We start from the raw sequence: 23563 nt of genomic DNA on the forward strand, positions 1-23563 counted from the left end.
TCCATTTCCTGCAGTGCGGCCCGGGCGGGACTCTAGTTTTTCTCTCAGGCCCGCGAGGACCCCAATTTTAAGCACCCGTCTACTCGGTTGAAAGCAGGAAAGGGGATTCATTAAGCCTGGGCGGGGAGAGGCTACACCTCGAAGCAGGGACCCCCATCTTGCCCCCAGGAAGGCACATGGCCCGCGCCGGGCTGCCGGGGGGGCACCGCGGGCCCTGCACCAGGGAGGGGTGCGCGGTCCTTTATCATGGACGGTCCGGCAAAACGGGATGGGTCAGTGTGACTTCAGACCACTTTTATTGGGAATAGAACAGCTGTTTAAATAAAAGTTTCATTATTTTCACACTATAATGTCATCCTGAACTGAAAATAAAGGGGTTTTTGCTTTCCTTTTCCCTGTTAAACACATTGACTATCATCTTAAAAAAAAAAAAAAAAAAAACAAAAAAAAACCCCACACCTCACCTTCAAGTCTCACCATCAATGCCACACGCTCAGCGTCTGAGGACAGCTACAGGTACAGAGCCCATAGCCCCCTCGACGATTTCTTTCGCACAATATAACAGTTGCCTGAACCATTTACCAAAAATATACCTTTTTAAAACAGCAAACACTTCCTAGAAGAAGGACTAGTGTGGTCCTGTAACGAGCCACCTAAAATTCAGAATTATTTTTTCCTGAGGCACAGATCCTCCAGCAAAAGCCAAAGCTGAACTTCTTGCAATTTTCAACATTTTAGTCAAATACATAGGTTACACATCTCGGTATCAGAACATTAATTTCTCCATCAAATTCCCTAAAGGTGATAATATCTGGGAGTTCAGTGAAAATCAAGAACACATTAGCTAGGAGCAAAACAGCTGACCACAAAGAGAAGGGGACTTACACAAAATTCTCTATCCAATCTCTCTCTAGGTCAAAGAGATTTAACTTCACCATGTTGAAGAAAAAGCATTCTCTAAAGATGCACTGCTCATTTTTAATTATAAAAACCCAGCAGTTCATGTTCAGGTAACTAAAGAAAACCAAAGCTAGAGTTCCTGACACCAGAAAACACTTTTCAAGGCTTCTCTGTACATCATCAAAAAGCAAAACCAGGCAAACAACACTCAATTACAAAAATCCCTCTCTATCCAACAGTAAACCTCTATTTTACTTGCAGCTAAGCTACCATGGTCTCATTAACACACAAAACCCTCCCCCCAAACCAAAACACGACAGACCTGCCTGACGTGGAGGCATTTGTAAGGTGTATTTATGACCACCTGGAAGACAAAACCAGTGTCAATGGCTCCTCTTCCTCAAACACAAGCCTTTGCCTACATTGCTTCTCTCGATTTCATATATCCATTAGTTCAGATCTTTTATATCAGTTGAAGAGATTCTCTATTCCCATTCTGCCCTTCATACCAGTTAGTCTGTCCTTCACCAGGCTCAAGCTATGAGTATTTACATGGAAACACAGTGGTTATCAGCAACATTAACAGCAGACCACAACCAGCTGCTGAGCTTAAAAACATGCAAAGATTCACAACAATGCAGAAGCCTGTCTACATAGACCAGGTGCATGATTCATATCCACTATCTCCTTTCAGGAAAAGGAAAGGTCATAATGGATTCAAAGCTGTAATACAACACGAAGGTTTACTGGCAAAAAGACACTGGTTAAATAAATTTTATCAGGATCTTGAGAAATGGGTACGGTATGGGTATGATTCTATTCGAAAGCTTTGAAAGGGCTGTTCATGAAAGCACACGTTAAAATGAATTATTACAGGGATCAGACATTGCAGTCATTTACTCTCAACAGTACTTTTATGAGACATATTTATATATTCAATAATTAAATATAAAATCAAGGATGAGTGTCACAAAACAAGGAAATAATAAGGCTTGAAGCCCAGTCAGTCCCCAGATTACCCTTCTAGTCACTGTACCTTTCATTTTTACCTTTAATTTTACATGCTGCTATTCTTACACATAATAAAGCAATAAGAAAAGTTAATTGCAGATTCCTCGCTTTTGTGAAGTCTCAAACCTACTTCAACTTAGTACAAAAGTAGGGGGAAAAAAGATAAAACGTTTGTTGAAAAGCAGAAAGGGGAAGAGATATTCATAGACATTTTGGACTGACAACCTAGGAAATAGGGACAATGCAAATAAATTTTCAGACTATCAAAATGTAGCAGGCAATGTCTTTGCTACCTGTTCTGTTTACCAGAATATGATGTGCTAGCATTATTCCTTATTTAGAATTATTGGCAATCAAAATAAATGCCACAGGCAACAAGAAAAAACTGCGGTTGCACACTGATCAAATCTTTGTCCTACCTAGAGAGGGTCTGTGGGTAAAAAAGCTGAATGTAACAAGTCAACCATGTGCACATCCACATGTAATACACAATAAGAACATTCAAAAATATTGACATGAGACAGCGGTCCTATAGTTTTCCTTTCTCTTTCAGTTATATATATATAGTTAAACAGCACACAGGAAAACACCACTATAGCTTTCACCGTGGCCAACAAGAAAATTCTCACAAATATAAAAGTGTATGTTTTTAAATTTTTAGATTTCTTCAAAACATGATACAGATAAAATGAAAGAAATAGAATTTCTCATCATGTAACAACAAAAAAAATTAAACCGTTGGGAATTTACACAATTCTCAAATAGCCAACTTTGCAGTCTTGCACATCTCAATCCCTACTACAGCAGAATGTAGTATCACCAAAATAAATGAGCAGAATTCCTTGAGAGCAGTGATGCTGCTTGGATACTCTGTGAAATTTCACTGTACTAACATATTTAACTTAGATTTACATTCAGTACTTTGGAGGAAGGGAACATGTCAGTCCCTTCATGCTTTATCCTTGCTGGCTACCTACCCAGGAAGCATTATTGTTGTTACTTCAAGAGGAAAGGAAAGGTGCTGGTAAGAGCCAGAAGGGCAAGGCAATGATGTCGATTTTGAAATGCCCTGTTCTTTGGATGAACTGTGTAAAATATTTTGTTAAAAGGCTCCATGTTAAAAATACTAAGAACAAAAAGGTCGTCTTAAAAATACAGAGCATTTCTGCCTCTTCTTATAAGTTCAAAGCTTGGGGAAAAGTGTTTTGCTAGAATTAACTACAGGTTTGCTGTAATAAACATATATGACAATGCCCTATGTAACACAGGGTCAACCACAGACTCCAGACAAACGTGATTGCTTTAGGTTTCAAGTGGTATATGCATCTCTGTTTTTGTATAAAAGGAACAGAGACACTTCTGGAACCTTCACTGCAGAGTCTTTGCCAGTGTCCAGCTTTTGGGCAAAGGAAATCTTGCCACACTGCAGTCACAATCTTGAGGTGAAGATCAGAATGTAAAAACAATCATGATTCAGTGTCTGATCCAGAACTGCTTTCTCGGCTGATTTCAATTTGTAGAGATGGTAAATTATCCAATCGACTCTTTTTTTGCCGAGACTGTTCTTTTTCCTTAATGAGAGCACCCCAAACCCGCTGGAGCTCTGAATCATCTTCCTCTGGAGATGCCACAGAGTTTTCAGGTTTATCTGAAGTCTTTTCTTGTGTCTTCGGAGCAGACCCTAATCTGGTCCATAAATTACCTAATCAGATGGAAAAACAAACATTTTAAAAAAAAAGACAGGACTAAGAGGAATTCTGAGGAACCTAGTCTTAAATGCACTGCATCTCTTTAAACTCCTCATACTCCTCCCACCTTGTTTGGCATGGAACTTACTACACTTTGAAGCAGTAGCTGAAAGTAAAATATGGGAGGCTCAGTGCATTCTTGTTCACTGTTTCCTATTTGCAGAAAATGCTACACACGGGTCTGAAATGCCACTGCATTCATTACACTTTAGTGTCTCGTTTTGACCACAGCTTTAAAGTAGTTCTCTACTTTTAAGCATACCTATATAAAAATATTGCTCATAAAAATACTCAGCTCAACCTACCTACACGTATTTAGGTTTCAAAGCTTTGAACAGACATTTGCTAATTCACCTTTAATTTCACTCTATTGAACATCCTTCAAGATTTTCTGCTGAAATTTCTCTCATACTCTAAAATCAAAGGAATTGCAGTATTACATTTTCTCTATAAAACTAACCTGATTTCTTCTCTCTGGTATCAGAGTAGAGACCTTTTACATCTTGTTTGGGGATTCCTAAGCGGCTGTGTACATCTGATATTGGTTCTCGACGAGGAGCAGAGGTACTACTTGGAGGTTTGATTTCTGGAGAATGTGGTCTTTTTCCCAGTCTTTGCCGCACATCTAGGGATATTTTCAGTGATTAAAATTACAAAAATCATGTTGCATTTAGTCTAGTCCTGCCAGCTAGTTTTACGCTTGTTCACAATTCGTACAACTTGAAACTAGACAGATTTTCTGGTTTTAATCTTTTCTGTAGTTTTTTCATTTAAGTCTTTCATACTCTGATTTCAGTGCTGGCAATGTCTGCAATACAATTTATCCAGATTTCATTTCTCTTTTTTTGGCAATAAATTTGACATTTAATATTTTCAGGTTGTGCTCTGTCCAGAAGATCAAAAAAGTAAGTTATTCCATGGCTTGCAGCACTTTTGTTTTAGCAGCACAGGGTGAATGTATCCAGCATGAGGTATGATTATATGAAAATTGCTATGCCTTCAACAAACCTTTTCAGAGTATAGATACCTTGCTTTAGAATTCTAATACTGCTTGGTATTTTGCAGAATAAAATGAAAACCAGAATACAAGAATCCTAAATGTATTGATACTTAACCCATGATGAGAGTCTTACATTCTGAAGTTTGTCTGGCTTAAGTAGAAATTCCTAGTCTTAAAGAAGGTTCAAAGCAAAACATAAAGGCAAAGGAAGCTAGAGGATTTATGTGCCAACTTGTCAGAGCCCCAAAATGTGCAGGAGGGGTAAAATATACTGACCTAACTTCTACATTACATTGATACAAAAGAGTATCTTTTAGTTATCAATCAGATAATCCTCTGGATACTATGTATGTCAGAAGTAGCTGAAATTACATGTACCCAAGTCAAAAAAGCAAGTCAATTAAGCCCAAAAATAAACCCCGCCAATTGAAAAATTGTCCATATTCATGTAATACATGTTGTTTCATGTAAGTAGCTAGCATTTCACATTTAATTTTGCACATGAGCTCCCCAACATGCTAAGTTTCTCAGATTGGTACAGAATCTCTGCCTCAAGGACTGAGCAAATCAAAAAGGACAAAGTGGGGGAAATAGAAACCGGTAAGTAAACGGGATAAAAATACACATCACTTTCACTCAAATGTACTTCATCTTTCCCCAAAGCAATCCCCAACTCAGTCTTTTAGTGAGGAAAAATTAACTGTATGGATGCAGAAACTGCTGCTGAACAGAATTCCCTCAGGTTTGTTAGTTGCAGTGAAGCACAGATGTGAAATGAATATATCCATTTTAATGAGCTGGCTGCAATTCTGCACAATAAAACAGTTTAAAATTACCTGATTTTACAGTGCTGTTTGGCTGACGTGGCCCAGTATTATTCTGACGTTTTTCTTCTAACAGTAGTCTTACATCTGCAACTTTCTCTGAGGATCCTTTATTGCCAATCCGATTTTTGATGTTACTGGTTGCTATGCTATCTGCTCGCATGGAATTTCTGAAAGAAAATAGATTTAATGTCCCTTAAGTGAAATGAAATCTAATATAGTTCTTAAGCCTTCTTGTATGTAAAATTACATCACAGAAAACAGTAATATCAGGATTTCTCTACTCGGAAACAAAGGTAAAAACGTTACTTAGAAGAGAACATGTTCCAGTCAGAATCCTAAGTTTAGCAATAATCACATGAATACCTCAGTATCCACTTCAAGGCAGGTATCAAGTTTGTCTCCTTAACGCTGTGCCTCTGGGTCAAAATTCAGAGCAGATAAGCAACTCAAAATTGTTAAAAGACTTGACATTATAATGAAGTATAATCATAATACTGAAGCGATGCATGTTGAAGTTATTTTAACAATCTACAATGTATGCGATTTTGGTTAATATGCCCATAATGAATGTAAATTCCTTTTTGGCATCAACACTTAAGGGTTATTCTTCTTTCTGAGAAAAGAGGAAGAGGTAAAGGGACAAGAGGAGTTATTTCTCCAGGGCCCAGCTATGAAATGCAAGAAATTAACTGTGCTTGCATACACTTCTGTTGATTCCACTTTGAGCTTCATTATTACCAATAAACAGGGTTACAGAAATCTGCAAAGGAAAGTATATTTAAAAAATGTCAATTGTAATTAAAAGCCTGTATCAGTGTTTTCTGTATTTCTTTTTAGAATATCTACTCCAAAATTATGTTAAGAATTGAAAAAGTAGCTTCAACAGTTTGTCTTTAAGCTTTGATAGCTCTGTCACTAAAATTTAGAATGCCTTTTCACTGATACTTTTAAAGAATAAGAAGCTTTTACCTAATATTTTTCAGTTGTGATTCCACCTCATCTGCATACATTGTCATTTTCATGCTCTTTTTGGGAGAGGGTGTTGATATCATTTTCAGTTCAAGATCATAGTCCATTTCATCAGAATCAGATGCACTAGCACTCGATCGTCTTGCTGCACTGCGGTCTCGGGACTGTTTGAAAGCTTGCAGTTCATCACGGTACTCCACCACAACTCTGTCATCTTCATCCATATCCTGATCTTCTTCTTCCTCCTCTTCCTCCTCAATAGGCTCCTCAGGAACATTTACTAAGCCTGTAGCAAAACAAACTGATTCTGATAAACTGAAGTTTATCATTCATATAAGGTACCTTAAAACCAAAGCAAAAAAAAAGGAATAAAAATCACTGTAATTAATGATCCACTACAAATGAGTCTTTGTAGTTCTCTACAGCTAAAGAGAGAGGGAATATTTTTCAAAATATTCCAAATGGAATCCATATTACAGAATAGCCTAAGTGGAAGAAAATTGCTACAGGAGAAAAAAAAGTCCACCCTGTTCACTATCACAGAAGCCTGCTCAAGCATAAAGCTGGACTGAATATATAAAGTACAACTGCCTCTTGCAGTAGGTGCAGTTCATATTTCCTGAACTAAGCATAACAATTCCTACGATCTTGCAGGGTTTAATATGACAGCTGCTGGCTCCGCAATAATCCTTTCAAGTCCTGTAAGCAGCAATGCCAAAAAGAACGCACGTATCATTAGTATACATTTATCACACACACTGATTTAAATACAAATCAACTTAAATCTAGTCATCAGCAGTGTGCAACCATCTTTTCAGAAAGCAGTACATCATCAAGATGCAAAAATCTTCCATGAGATTTGATACATCCGTGGCTGTATTTTTAACAGGCCACTCATATGAAACTTTGACACTGTATTTGTCTCACGTCAAAGATTTTTACACCAATTATTTTTCTAATGCACATCCCCTCCCTTAGGAATAGATGAAGATATTCAGGCCTAATTAATAGAATTTTTTAATCTTTACTGTTCTACATCTAGAGCTTGCCTTTTCACAGAGGAGAAGGACTGACATAGCAAGTACGACAAATTGCCAAGGAGTTTAAAGATGTTATCTCTTCTTTTTGCCCTTGATGCTAGAGCCCCCATGTCCTAAATTTGTAAAAGAAAAACATCACCTCAAAAGTAATAGCTATTTTGGTAAGCCAATGAGCAGCATGAAGTTTCTGCCTCAATTGTTCCTTGCAAACTCTCAAAATGTGATTCAGTTATACATTTTTTAAAAGTACACTTCACTTTCATGCTCCACAGGGCATTACATGAGGCATTGTTTAAGGTCCTTTCCAGCCCTCCATGCCCCAGTTGTGCTCTTACAGAGTCCATCAACTGATGCCAAATCAGCATCAATTACCTGAATGACGATGTTTATAAGGAGGAGTCAAGCCAACATCATCCCCAATAAGTGTCCTTTTCTTTATCACATCCCGATGGATTCGACGTGAATGGTATCTTCGTTTCCTGAAACACCATAAAAAGAAAAGGCATCACGAATGACCCATATTCAGTCCTGGATTAAGCATATGCAATTATCACTCACTTTAATAGCAGACATACATTTATGTCAGAGATCTGTTCTGAATGTCTTGAATATAAACATTCTTTATTTTCATGAGAAAATACTCCCCTTACAAATCCACAGTAACATTGCAAAAACACTATTTACACATAAGAAACATCTACATAAAATGAACAGAAAGAAAATCCACAAATTAAAGCAGTTTTAGACTATGTTCCAATTCCTCTATCCAATACTCACCATGAATTGCTAAGAATTCCTTTCATGCCTCCGTAATTCGGATTGCCATATTTCATGTAATACTGGCTTCGCCTTGCAGCTCCCAGCTCCTTTTTGTCATCTGAAAAAACCATAAATTAAAGGAATATTTCCCTCTTATAATATATCTTACAACACTAGCATAAAAATAAATAACCATCTAGTCAAAGACACAGAAAATGAAAGTAAGACTGAATGTCTTACAGATCAGCGTTACTTCAATCTCCTTCATGAAGGATACACTTTTGCTGACACCTCTGAAATTTCTCCCACTACCAGAGTTTTATTTTTGTCTAGAAACTTAATTCTAGGGAGACTGAGTTTCTACATATCAGCTTAACAGAGCATTACACCTCACTGTAACTGCTGGAGGCTATATTTACCTTACTCATGACCTTTCTTTTCTTTATAGATGTGTCACTTCCCACATGGCCAGAAATTATATGGATTTTTGTTTTACTCAAACACCATTTACTATCTCAACTGTGTTTAGCAATTATTTCCACTAATACCTCATCAGCATCTTAAGTGATTTTCATATCTATAAAATGTGAAATTTACCTCTGTGGAGAAAGGCATCATAAAACCTATTCTAGGGTATTGGAAAGAATGCTCTGAGCCCAACGTAAAATTGTTTAGGTACAATAATTTTCATACAACTTGAACTGGTTTTAATTCACACATTAAATGTCGATTTATTGCAAAATCCTAATACCTAATTGATTACCAAAAAACCTAACAATTCTGCAAATAAAAATTAGGTACTTCAAGTCATTAATTAGTCAACAAATAAAACTACAACAAGTGATTAATTCATTATGCTTGTTAAGCTGTTCATTTACCTTTAGTAGCAAATCTCATGAATAGCTTGTTTCCTTTAGCCAGTTTATTGGCAGGGCGAAGATCATTACGCAGGAGAGAATCCTCTTCTACCTGGGAGAGTGCATCCAACTTTGGGGGGCAAAAAAAGTATTTTGGACTCAAAAATGATATTACTGTTGAATGAAAATGGATTCCTTACAGAGAAGCAATCAACTGATTATTAAGAAAGTTACTTTTCAAATTATGTTCAAATAAACTCTGCTTTTTTTCTTAACAAACCAATGTGAATTTCTAAAGTAATTTGCCCTAATGATTTTAAATATTTTCTTCTCTTCCTTCATAACATTATTTCAGATGATTAAATCCAGTAATTTTCAAATCACACTATACTACTGACTGACATGCACAACTAGGACACTGAAGAACAACTATTCAATTTTTTTGCTTGTTTCATATCTAAATGGTTTTACTAACAGGTTCTCATGCCCAATTCAGACTTCCATGATGTATGAGCGTTCACTCAGCCATTCCTAAAGAAAATACTAATCACACCTATTATATATTCAGCTGGTGAAGATTAAATTACTTAACAAAACATCAATGCATATGCTGATTCCTACACATATCTACGGACAGCCTAAATCCTATTTGTCTCTTTAAGCACTGCCTTCACTGCTGAAAGGCCGTTGTCTTCCATTATTGTTCTTTCATTGACTCCTCTCAGCAGAAAAGAGCAGCCAGTCTAGCTCTTACATGCTCGATGCCCTAGCACTCCTCAAAATCTAGTCTCACAAAACACTTACGTAGCTATTCTCACCAACACTGTATCTACACTTCCTGTCATATCCCCATTTAATTTACTTTGATAATTAACTGTGAATTGCAAATATATATGGTTAAAACAATAATGTTATGAAGACTTCACACCAGTCAGAGCAAAATTTCCCTAATAGTGTTTTCAGTTTCTTTTTGTACTGACCTCAACATCACTTGGATTGTCATCCTCAACCTCGCCTTCTTCCGTCTCATCATCAGAACTTTCCTCCTGTTTTTCTAAGAAGGAAAATAATTGGGGAAAACAAAAATAACCTCCATTTTAGTGTGACAGTCATATTTGATTATTAGTATGTACATTCTCAGAAATCAAACTGAAGGTGTTATCCTTTCTTCTGTGCAGCCTAGAAAATAATCAAAACAGTAAACGTCTACAGAAGTTTGAAGCACACATGAGCACAGAATAACATTAACTAGACAGCCTCTGTGCAGATAATTGCCTGCAGCAGCACACATAGATTAATTCTTTGAAAGCAAATGAACTTGCACTGCATTTCAGGGTATGACAGAGATCAGCAAGGCCAAGACTGTAAAGGCATATAAAAGCCCATTTCCTTCAGCCTCCCTTTAAAATGCTGCAAGTACCTACAAGTATCCAATACTAACAATGTAAATCAGGTTCAAAAAAAGCTTAGAAGTTTCTGAGACAGGAGACAAAAACCCAAACACTTTAGTGACTTAATTCTGAAGTGAAATAACTAACAGAAGAGTGCATACTTCCAGAACTATTAAAATTGTGAGATGCTTGCATAGATTTTTCAGGGTTCTTTTTAGCTCAGAGTAAGAAAATCGATATTGGATTTTTTTTTCCCAAACAGTCCTCAAAAAAAAAAAAAGTAGTGAATATGGACAACTATCAACATATACCAATATCATTTGCAAAGATCTCAAAGTACTTCATAGACGTAAGACTAAAAAAACCTTTTATATTTCAGAGCTCCTTATCTTAATCTCATCCAACAATAGAATTGAAAACTTAAAATAGAGAGCAGAAGCTTCAAAAGATCCTGACAATATACCCAAGTTCAAAGAAAAGAATAAAGAAAAATTAACCAAACTGAAACCAAAGAGAGAATTGAGGTAAACAACTCAGACAAATTCAAACCTGAATAATTAAGTTTCATCAGGGACAGCATTCACGCACTTTTTTTCCCCCCAAATGATAAGCTTCTCACAGTAAAGACTAGTCTCTCACTTCCCTAAATGCCTAAATATCCCTCAAATTCCTACCTAAGAAAGGAATGCAACTAAGCCAGATTACTCCAGTGTATCTGTATGCATCTCACACCTTAAGATGTAATTGAACAGTTTGTACTTTATCTAATGTCCCACTTTTCCAGATGCACAGGAGTAATTTAGATGACAGGTTTTATTTTGAGACATGGTGTAATGGTGTTGCAATATGTAATTTGTAGCCAACAAGATTAAATAGATATATTTATGCTCCATTTAAACAAGACAATTACTAATCTCCAAAAACTTCATAACAAGTCTTACTTGAAGCATTATCAATATTTGCCCCAAAATTAAAGTCACAGGGATGGTTGAGGAGCCACTGCATTGTGGAGAAAAGCAACAAGAAAAGGGGATGAGTTAGAAGGATCCACAAGTCTGACAAAGCCCTAAACCGCAAACTTCTTGGTAGCACTGCAAATATCTAATAGAGAGATTGACTCTTTGCATTGTGTTCATAGCATGTTTAAGCAAAATCTATGGAAGAGTTGATAAATACAATCACTCTCTTTGCTTTGTCCCGTGTGGTACAGTACTCTGAATCACAGCAATTTATCACACCAGCCTAACAGCCAAACAGTCATAAGGTAGCAATAAGCCTGATTTTTAACTTACATCCATAAAAGTAAAATAAATTTACAATTAAGGCATTTAGGTACCAGATTTACCAGAACATTAAGAGGTACTTGCACTGCTTTACTCTTTTATAACTGATCTTTCAGTGTGCTGCTTTCTGGAAAGTATAATAGTGAAATTTAGAGACGATATACAGTGGTGAAGTGATACAATGGCACATCAGTGTGAACGATATACTTAAAGGATGGCAGTGTATCAAGAAAGGAATCACCTGCGGTATTTCAAAAATAGGAGATTTTCTTACACCTCCTTTTTCCACACTTAGAAACCATCCTTTTTACTGCCTTTGTACACACATCACACAGACATATTTCTGTGCAACATGTACCACTATAAATATCACATCTGCATATGACCCTGCATCTAACATGTTCAGTATCGACTGGATTACTGCTTTTGGTCTAGCTCCAACCCACCTTTTAAGAAGCAGGTTCTTCAAAAGGTTTCCAAGATGAAAGCCTTTTTTAAAGTGGCAGAATACATTTACCTGAAACTACATGATAGAAGCTCCTTCAGTAATTTAGATTATGCAGTACCCAAGAACAAGTTTAAAGTTTCATTGATTTAACTAGATGATGTCTATATATGCATATCTCAATCTACCTTTCTTGGTTTTTTCAGTTGTCTTCTCTTCATTGTTTTCTCTGCTTTTTGTTTTCTCCTGATCAGGCAAGGAACTCATATTTATTAGAGCCCGTGTGGCTGTTACTTCATCAAGCCAGACCACATTACCTATGACATATATAAAACACACAAAACCAAAATGCAGTTTGTATAATCAGTCACATACACTGCCTTACTGGAGGGAAATTACTAACAAAAATTCAGAAACATTCTTATATAATGACATGACAAAAAAAAAAGCAATCAGATGTACCTCTTGCAAGGAAAGTCATATTCTTTAACACACTTGATAAGCTGGGGGATGCAGAGTTTTCATCACATTACCAAAAAATACACACAACTGATCAAAACCAAAATCACTGAAATGCACATCCATGTACATTAGAGACTGCTTCCTGAGCACAGCAGATTAGACACTGAATCAGAGTCAGTGTATTTCATGAATGTGTTAGCACACAAATGTGATTAAGGGGGCAGGGGGAGAAGAAAGAAACCTTGATTTTTTTTCCCTTTGGCAATTTAACAGAACCTTGGACTTTACTGTGGAATTCTATTAATCTTTTCCAAAAAGCAGGAAAATAGGGGAAAGTAGGAGAGACTGTTCAAGCACTAAAACTGCTTAGAAACAGGTTTTGAACAAAAGCTTTCTACATGGATGCATTCAGTGCAAATACAGCAACAACTGTCATTTAATTCTACCATTAAGCAGAGCGTATTCAGATCTCAAGAAAACTATACAATGTCCTGAAATAAAAGATTCTCTCTTAAATTACTTGAACAGACAGCATTTACAAGGTGTATAACACCCAGATACTAACTTCAATGACCAGCTAATAACTTTCCATTTATATATGCCTACCTGCTCTTCACATCTCCAAATTTTCAAAGCCTTTATTGTTTCACATTCATCAGTTTGAAACACAGAACACTGTTTAAATTCACCTTTGCACTAAGACACCTTGAGATGTAATTCAGTTGGGAATGCTAAAATTTTTGCCATGCTGTGATGCAAATCTATGCTGAAAAGACAATGCTTTTTCTTGATATTTTCACCAAGTGTAGCTGGCATGCCACTCAGAGCATGAAAAGAAATCACTAAAAAAGGTGTGTGTTAATGGGTAAAGTATTGTTATGACTCTGAAGCCTGCTGCAAGTTCACTCTGGTTCCATGCTAAATTTACTGATGTAACATTTAAGAAAAAGGATAATGAGACAGAAAAAGGATAATCAGACAATCTTAGAAATGCAGCCTCAGATACAGAGTTAAACTCTGCACTTGGCTAGCTTACGCATCACCACAGCTTCACCTAGCAGATCTTCCCTGCAATTGTCCACCCGGGGCTCATTGCATTTCAAATTTTCTGTCACCTTGTGGCAGTATATCAAGCTGTCATACACAGTGACTTCAAGGTTACCAGTATTTTGTAGTATACCGTATCTTTTTTCTTGCACTGGAGCATAATTCCTTCAGGGTCATTGCAGGGAACGATGTTACTAATTTTCAGGTCTTAGCCATACTTGTCAATAAACCAGTTTCCAGCAATCTCAATCCAAATGGAAAACCTGCACTGGTTCCTACTTCTTTTTATATGATTTCAGTTACACAGTTTCTAGCCACATGACCTCAGAGCCTTCCAGTTCCATGACCCAGCACCCAACTGTAGCAAACAGCTCTTGTACAATCTTTAATATCACTGAAGAAAGCATGACTGTCAACAACCTTATATGTTTCTGGCAATCTCACTGCATGCTTATTTCCTGAAACAGCCCTTGCAACATTAATTTACATTCCTTTTCCGACCTATGTAAATTGCATTCAGCTGCTACCTTCTTCCACCCACTAATTTCTCCTTGAGAATGCACTGAACAAATACAGCAACAAGTCTGCTCCTTCGTAATACAAAACCATACCAACCTGCCTAACTGCACACAGCTCAATAATCTTCTCTCAGAATGTCATCTTTTGTGACACTTACAATCAGGTATACTATTTATGTCAAGATGTAAGCAGCACAAAATTTTAGACCTTTTTCTTTTTTACAAGTTATTCTATGCTATCTCTTTCCAATAATACTCAACCAGATAGTGGGTTTGATTTTCAACATATGCTATTCCTTCCTTCTAAATCTCTTTTGACTAGAGCATATGACAGGGAAACTGAGACAAAAGATCAGGGACTCTGAAAGCCACTAAGACATGTTAAGTACAGCTAGGACCGATATTAAAAAACAGAGTAAGAATTAGACAAAAGACTTCATATACTTACATGATGTATCATCCAACCACTCAATATGAGCAGGAGGATACTCTTTGAAATAGGCAAAGATGTCCTGTGTACTCATCTCATCCACCCCACAAATGTAAATTGTATCCAGTCTCACTTTAGGAATTGCTATGAAGAGGAAGAGATATAAAACTGATACTTATTCCTATAGAGCAAGCTCTTATATTAGTAACATATGGGTTTATAAAGCAAACATTTTAAATAGGCAAACATTTTAAATAAGCTAAAGGGAAGCTAATTAAAGCAATGTATGATGTACACCATTCTAAAACACCATAACTTGGACTATTATTCCACAGTGAAAACATTTACTAAACTGAGAATTAAAAACAGGTAACATTACAAGCACTGGTAGATGCAATCAAACTGCCTTAAAAACAATTTATTTCTTTTAAATACTGCCAAAGTACTACCATTAAGCACTAAAGAGTCAGAATACTAACGAGGCCTGTGACCAGGACACGTGTACAAAGCACTTCCACTTGTACCATCTGATGCAGAGCTGTTAGAGGCCGTGGCTTAGTGGGTCCAAGCTGCCAGTTGGAAGAAAAGCCTTGAGAACTACTAAGTGGATGCCAAAAGCACACGCGGTTGATCTGCTTATATTCCAACATGCGCAGCTTGCCATCTAAGAGCACATGCGCAACCAGTCCAGCCTCACTGTGCATACAGCACACAACGGGATCTCACTGGGCATGGGCCACAGTCCTCCACCCGAACACAAACAGTGCTCAAGGTCTGGTCCTTTCAAAGGATTTAAACATTCTTAAAGCAGCATTGATCCAGAAAATGAATCTTGGACATGCAGCACTAGGTGCCGTTGCCAAACAGTAAATAAGGTGCACAAAAGATGTCGTCTTCTTTCTGGGGTTGTAAAACAAGGAGCAAAATGGTAACTGTCAAGTAGTTTAAAAAGTAACTACATGAAAATAAAAAGGTGAAAAAAACCCACAAACTGATTTCTTTTGGCAATGACCTAGGAAAACCTCTGGGGATGCAGGAAATATTACAGGATAAATCAAGTAAAGGAACTGTGAGGAAGTAAACAGAGGGATCTTTTTTCTTGACTGCTGGATAAACTCATACCTTTCTTCATCATGTCCCGATCCAGCGCCACATTCCTTTGGGCAAGATTCACTTCAGCTCGAAAATGAAAGCGTTTGGCTCTTTGTTCCTTTTTCTCAATTGCTTCCTGCCAAATGCAAAACAATGCAGTGAAAACAGGAATCACAGCAGCATTCCCAACAAGTTGCACCGAAGTGCCAGATATTTAAATTAAAAATCTACCAGACAACAACAATCTGTATTAATAATTCTATTAATTCTGAAGAGACCTCTAAGTTTCAGAATGTAGAAATAATTCACTAAAACATTTCTGTGACACATAATAGTTTTAATGTACGTTCAGCAACATAACAGGAATCAAGATGCATGGAAAATAAGGTATCTCAGACAACGCTCAGACTCCATGATGGAACAGTAACATCATCTTTTCCTTCCTAACAAATGTACAGAGATTGTTCTCAAAAAAAAACCCCCAAAAACCTCTTAAAAAAAAGCATTTCCACCACATGGAAAATTTGTCTTTTAAGATTATAGAGATTTTTCCCTATGTGGTTTTTAAATATATACAAAAGTGTAAACTTGCCTTTCTGAGCATGAATTTAACAGCACTAGCTGGAGTGCTGACTATAAAGATCTTATTTAGACTGGCAATTCATGCTGCTTTTAAGTAGCAACAGCTTATGCGGATCTCATGCAATTTTTGAAACTGACTGAGAAGCTTCTTATTCTACAGAATTTATCAGGAAGTATTATAGATTTTTGGATCTTACTAATGGAAGTCAAATGTGGAACACAAACTGTAATTAAGCAAAAACTGCCAACAATGATATCCAAATAAACATGGGCTTTTTACTAGTTTTTAAAGATTGCCAAAACATCTTTAGCCACGTTTCTTAAAGTTTTTCAGAGTTGCATCTTAAAGAACATAGCAAAAGATGACAGCTTTCCCCTGACCAGGGGAACTTCAAATTCTTTACCGAATTACAAAACACACAAGCTAGATATTGAAGCCAAAAAGCGGATTTTCAGTCTTCATCTGGAACCCTTTTTGTAGCCTTTGATAAGCACAATCTTCTAAGCTTCACTAATGCAAAATGGGATTTGTCAGCACACTGTCGTGGTGGGGATTCATACTTGTTAGAACATGTAAAATTGTATCGGTCCTATAAAGTATAGGACTAAATGCTTTTTCTCCACTACCAAATGCTAGATATAGTGGTCAACTGTACAATATGAAACAACAGCCAATTTGGTATTAAATGTACAGAGATGAGCTGTAGGATTAAAACAGTTCCACAGAATTATGTAACTAAGTTATTTAAATGTAGTAGCTGTTCACATTCTTCAAACTGTGTTTTAAACAATGAAACAATAAGATGCCCTTGGAAGATACAAGGCAATGAAATCAGATGTTCCTGCCAAGCACTTGTTCTTCCTTCTGTCACTCACCTAAGAGGAAAAACCCACGGCTGACCAGTCTGAAAGGGCTTTGTTTTGCAATACTGAGTGGCACCAAGGCAATTTCAATATAAACATTTTCAGGTTTTGGCACACAAATTTTTGTAACTTAAAAATGCTAATTCTCACACTTTACGAGATATCGGGTCCTGATGCAGGCCACAACCAACAAAAGGAGAACTCCCTAGTTGTTGAAAAACACCAGCTATCTGAATATGAGGCTAAGCTTTTGGGCATGTGGGGGAAGAAATGAATGAAATGGTTCCTCCTTTCCAGTAGCAATAATTAAAATATGTTGAAGAACCATAGTACAAAAATTACCTTGGAGGTTACATCTATTCCAGTAATGAAACTCCCAGCTTTGTTTTCGTATCTCCTACTGGTGTCCTGAAACAAAGCAAAATGGTTGTGAAATCTCAGTGAACACTGAAAGCAACATACTTGCTATGCTGAAAAAAAAATCTGCCCATTTTTACAAGAAATGCATCCTTACTCCAAGCTACATCCCTTGACAGACAGGTACACAAGTGATAACTCTCACTGATGTCAGTAAAGGTAAAAGCATATGAACTGAACCAAACTTCCTTTACTATAAGGATTCTTTCCTTTGGCAAAATATAGTTTCTGGGTCTGCCACTGCTACAGTTTTTACTTACTCTCTCTCAGCAATACAGAGAAAGTCATCAAACACCTTTCCTAACTAATATTTCCACAATTTTGGTTTTGGGAATAACTTCCTTGTAAAACATGAACAGATTTAACAGTTATACCCAACTCCTGAAGCGTCAATTTGCAACTTTTAGTCTCAAAAGTCAGAACACCAAGCCATATCCACAATTAAACAAGTAACTTTTACCCCTAGTCCTATCAATATTTCAAACCCAACTTCCAAATCCCAGCATGATAAAGCATTACTGTTTTGATACAACCCTACTGATAAAGAGTAAAAATGGAGAATGATGTGGAAAAAAAATTACAAGTTTCATTTCCACCAGTCAGGACTGCTGAATTCACAAGACTGCACTAAACCACACAGACCCTGGACCAATGACCCAATTCTGTCCCTTCCACGGTTTGCATATGCAAAAATGGCACCTCTTCATTCTGGCACCCTCGGGACCATCACCTGGCAAAACTCTGGAGCTGCAAGAACACATCTTGCTTTCTCTAGGGATAAACACATTGTTTACACTTGTGCTACAATAATTATTTTAGCTAAAGGACTTTTTCTAGAAAGTAGGCCAGTCTCAGTTTAGAAATACCAAAGTACACACAATCTAACTGCTTTTCTTAGTACCAAAAGAACCAAAGTACCAAAGTTTCTCTGACGCTGCCAAATGATTAGAGTTATTAAAAAGAAAAAGAAAAGCAAAATAAACATTATTTTTAAAGTTAAAGACCCCCACTGTCTAAGGTTGACTCATGGAGCACAAGGAAGTACAGCCAGGTGCTGTCTCTTAGGCCACATATTTGGTAGAAACTCAAGCATGTTGGTAAATCAGCTAATTAGAGATTAGTTTCTGAAGTAATTTCCACACAAGTTTTGAGAGCAAAAGACTACTTAGGAGGTTAGAAGAACTCTGACCCATTTTTATGTATTAAACCTAATTCTGCTAAAAGTTGTATGGGAACAATTAGGAAAAAAGGAAAAAAATAGAAAGGAAACCCTCAAAACCCACTCATCAGAGCCCATGTTCCCCATGTCTCCAACTCAGTTTTACCACGGTCACCCCCTCTGCTCCCTACCCTGCACGTTCACTGCATCAAGCACTCTTAGGTTCTCCCATTCACAGCCTTTCTCTACAGTCCACCCCTATACCCCAAATTTTCCACCACCCCACCACCTCCTTTATTCTCTCCGCTCCCAAGCCTGTCCTGGACTCTTCCTCTTACAATTTGACCCCAAAGTCCCCTCACGCACCTCTAAGTCCCCTCATGGCCCCACTCCCCGCCACCCTCACTTCCCCTCTTGCGCCTCCCACCCCCTGTTGCCCCTCTTCCAACGAATGTACCCCCAAATGCCTCTACAGATCCCCACAGACCCCCACCCCACCACCCTCAACCTCTACGTACCCTGCCCCCCCCTCAGGACCTGGTTCCTCCTTCGTCCCCCCCGCCCATGACCCCACCGCGCGCCCCTCACCGGAATGAGCTCCCGGAGCGAACGCCTCACAGGGATGGTCTCCAGTTCGCCTTCTTCCACTTCCATAGGCTCAGGCTCCGGGCCGCGAAGCTCCGCCGTTGTCGCCGTTGCCTCCGCCTTCACCGAGATCCGCAGGCCCCGCACGGCCGCCATGGCTCCGCCAGGCCCGCCCTCCGCCCGGCCAGCGAGACGACACCGCCGCGGCACAGAGCGCCGCCGCCCAGAACCACCACTGAGCCGTCAGGGCGGCTAGAGCGCCACCGGAAGCTGGCGCCGGCTGGGAGGGCTAACACGCTGGGGCGCATATCGCGGCCATAGAGACACGGGGAGAGCGCGGCGCCGCCGGTCCTCCAGGGCTACGGAGAGCGAGAGGGCCGCACCGCCATTTTCCCCAGGCATCCCCGGCCCAGCCGCGGGAGCGCAGCGTTCGCGTCACCGGGGAAAAATACGGGGAAAAATACAGAACCAGGTGGAAGTGGGGGGTTGTAAGGTCCGGACCTTGCTATAGCAGGCTCTGCTTCCTACGACGATAATTATAAAAGTGATTTGAATTCTTAAAATGTTTTCTCTTACATACAGTAGGAAGATCCCTCTGGAATTTTACATCTCTGATAAAATAAAGCTAATTCTCAGGTTAAAGTTCTCTGCAGTGAGCCTGTATCCTATTGTTCTTGGACTCAGTTACTCTCTTTGTCAAGCATTGTTTTCCCACCAAGGTGTTCAGGCTGTTCAGAGGCCTCTCTCCCCTGGGCCTAAACACACCACACGGGGTTTAGCTGTCCCGCCTCGCACACGACCGTGCTCTAGCTGGGCTTGCTCCCATCTTGCCATCGTTATTTCCCCATCCGTGGCATAACACCACAACTGACAGGCTCCACAGTCACATCTTGTCACCGTGAATTACCGTTCTGTCACACCCAGACAATTTAATTAAGAATTCTTAATATTTCTCCGGCTGCAGGACTCGCTCAGGCTGCTCCATTCCTCAGTTCTGCGCATTCTTCAAACAAAAACCTTACAGCCCCTACCCTGCAATACGTCACTTTTCCTCCAAATTGATGGTACATCCCAGCAAAATTCAGTAGCAAATTTTGATTTTATCACAAAGAAATTTTGCAGCTGGCAACATAGATGCTCCTCCCCTTACACATAATCCAGCGGGACTAATAGATCTTCTTGCTACCCGTCACACACTCCAGGCTTATTTATTTTTAACAGTCTCTGCGCAGAGCTCTTTACACAACAGCTAATGTCACATGAATTCACCAAAAGTGCTATATTTGGTGGTGACATCACATAGCCAGGATCTGGCAGGAACCTCTGACACAGGCGACACTTCCAAGGCGGGTGTGAATGGTCATGGCAGAGGCCACGCACACAGAACGTGAACACAGGAGTAGTAAACAGGACATAGACACCTCCTGCGAGGAGCAGATTCCAAAATAATTGCAAGAGGAAACATATTTCTGTGGCAGAAACACTATTTCTTGAGGTCACGGGGGAAAGAATCCAAAAGATGCACCTTTTCCTCCTTTAGTTTTAATTTTATAAGTGGGATACAGTATTGATGTATGTGATTTAGACCAGATTTACAAAGCTGAACCCTTCAAAGCGACGGTTAGGGCAGGATTGTGTGACAGCAGGTTGCCTTGCAAGAGCAGACAAAGCCTTTGGTTAACCCAGATGTTTCCTTATTTTGCTTTAACATCCTCGACTGTTGCCTAGGACAGAACATTGCTATACTACAGCGCTCTCCGCCTGGCACAATTTCAAGACTCGCTCACTGAACTCAGCAAGAAACTTTCTACTGATTAACTGGAGCTTTAGATCGGTTGCCAAAGTTTTAGAGCTCCTTAGGAAAAAAAAAATCTCTAGGCCAACTGGTAGGGACAATAAAATCAGGAGAGGAAAACCAGACTGTGAGGGAGGAAAAACAGTTCTGGGTGCCAGTGAGGCTTGCAGGTAGAAGAATGGAATATTTTCTCGATATTTTACAACTTCTTTCAGAATCTTGTTATTAACAGCGAATTCTTCAGAATTACAAGCTGATTTATTCTTCTGAGACTGTGGCCAAGAGCTTTGTTTTTCCTTCACACTCATCTCAGGCTGCAATCCCTCCGCCTGTGAAAGACCAGTGTTGGAAGCAGGTTTGGGCAGAAGGGCTCCATCTTTGTGGTAGCCTTTGTGCAGAAAGGATGGGTCAAGAGGAGTAAATTACTGAGGAGTGCAGGGGTTAAAATGTGGGAGGAAAAAGTAATTTGGAAAAGGTTATTAGTCATTATCTGGAGAATTCCTTAGTAAGAAAAGACTGTTATAAATAACGAAGGCCAGAGAGTGACTGAACAAGAGATCAGTCCAGCATAAAAAGTAGCGAAAGGAGCGTCTTATGGCAGGGAAGTGTTACTTATTTCCCCATCCCTGACCACCAGAGGGAACTCTTGCAACAAAATTTCCAACTGCTTGTAGCAGAGAAAACCAAACCTGATGAGAACTCCACCACCACAAAACTCCTGTAGCTTTGTGGTTCATCTGAAAACAGGGGGAGATGAGTTACAAGGGTGGGGACTGAGAAGGAAGGGGAAAAAAGAGCAGTCTGGGGGCCCTCAGTCAAAAGGAGACTTTTTTACAGTGGTCTGGCAGGAGTCAGAAAAATGGTGAATTTTGCCATTGCAAGAAAGTCCTGGTTTGTTTGTTTGTAGTCTATGAATGACTGAACAGAATGGAATTCTTTTCTTGCTGCTGTGATTTAACTCTCCTAGTGTCCTGGGCTCTCAGCAAGGATCTGCAGCTTTTTTAATCTGTTGAAAAACTAAGCATGGAAGTATGCTATTTCTGCAAACTCCACACATCACCAGGGAAACTGGGACTCTAGCTTCCAAATAGATTACGACTGGCTCCTACCTACAGTCCATCTGGAGAGAGAACAGGATCAGCAGAGGAAGGATGTTCATTTGTTAAACCACTGGATAAGCTGAAATCAAGCACCTGGTGTTTTCTTATATATTTGATGAACCATGGGCTCCCACCTGTAAAACAGAGTATTTTCTCACTGGGATGTTGTGAAGGTTAATATATCCCTAGTTACCTGACACACTGCCAAAGTCCCATCCATGGCACAGTTACAGGGCCCCAAAGTGCTCTACAAGAAAGCAGAGAGAACACGGCACCCTCACAGTTAAGGACAGCTGTGCTCTAACATTATGTTTATGCAAGTGCTGCCACATGGAGACCACACAGTTGAAAAAGCACATTCCTTTCTGGAAAAAGCTCACAGAATTCAGCAGAGCTGGAATAGAATTCAATACACATTTATCCAGGCTCTACAGGCATTACTATGGAATTTTAGAGATCTGAGAACAATCTAAAAGTGATAAATATTGCTCCATTCTTACAGACATCACTATTTGTACTTGTACACACACATATATTCCTCCATGGCATGAGTAGAACTTAAGCTCTTCCCTATTTGCAGGCGCCTGTGGTAACACAGTCAGTGAACTGTCCTGCATAAAAATAAACTTTTTCTTTTGCAGGGTTATTTTTAACCCGGAACAGCTCATTGGCCTAATTCAGTACGTAGTCCCACAAAAAACAGCTGTGCTGGCACAACCGTGGGGTGGGAATGTGCAGCTGGCAGGGAAGATGAGGGCAGGAACTGCTGGTACAGCTCTGGAGGAGAAAGCACAGCGAGCTGCACCCTAATGTACAGACAAACCTGGCTTCAGACAAACTACCACAGCGAGCTGCAGAAGCTGGGAAGCCATCGGGAACTGGGACACTCAGGGGCCTAGCCTGCAGCCCTCCTAACGGGATGTAACCCACTGCAGAGAAAAGTCCCGGCAGCCCTCCTGGGTTGGGGGCCGGGAACACGGGCGCCTCCGAACTCTCCTCCCACCGGCCCGTGACAGAGAAACCGATGTGAGAGCACCGGCAAGGAGTGAAGAGACACCAGCCCCGAAGACAGCCACTGCAGCTCCCAGGTACCCAGAGTGGACCGTCCCGGTCGCAGACAACCCGCACCAGCGCCCACTGAGTGAACAAAGACCCCCACAGCAGCGCCGCTCCCCTCAGCGCCGCGTTCCCGCCTCCCCCTCAGCCCGCCCTGCGCGCGCACCCGCCCACCCCCTCAGAGCGCATGCGCAGCGCGCCAGCCGGCGCCCGCCCCCCGCCCATC

General features: G+C 39.6%; 1 protein-coding gene across 2 annotated transcripts; it reads right to left on the bottom strand.

The window, feature by feature from the left end:
• Positions 1 to 1658: 1658 nt before the first annotated feature.
• NCBP3 (nuclear cap binding subunit 3) lies at positions 1659 to 19577 on the bottom strand. Of its 2 annotated transcripts, none has more exons than XM_074890548.1 (13): positions 19390 to 19577; positions 17568 to 17633; positions 15810 to 15915; positions 14706 to 14831; positions 12419 to 12547; positions 10092 to 10165; positions 9133 to 9241; positions 8273 to 8372; positions 7868 to 7974; positions 6456 to 6741; positions 5496 to 5653; positions 4120 to 4284; positions 1659 to 3613 (listed from the first exon to the last, which is right to left on the bottom strand). In XM_074890548.1, the coding sequence occupies exons 1-13, from the start codon at positions 19540 to 19542 to the stop codon at positions 3378 to 3380; spliced, it is 1815 nt and encodes a 604-aa protein (XP_074746649.1). In that variant the 5' UTR covers positions 19543 to 19577; the 3' UTR covers positions 1659 to 3377. The 2 variants fall into 2 exon arrangements, with proteins under 2 accessions (XP_074746649.1, XP_074746648.1); XM_074890547.1 differs by having other exon boundaries at positions 14706 to 14855.
• Between the last annotated feature and the right edge of the window lie 3986 nt (positions 19578 to 23563).

This window comes from Strix uralensis, chromosome 20 (genome assembly GCF_047716275.1).
Source record: "Strix uralensis isolate ZFMK-TIS-50842 chromosome 20, bStrUra1, whole genome shotgun sequence".
Classification (NCBI taxonomy): Eukaryota; Metazoa; Chordata; class Aves; order Strigiformes; family Strigidae; genus Strix; species Strix uralensis.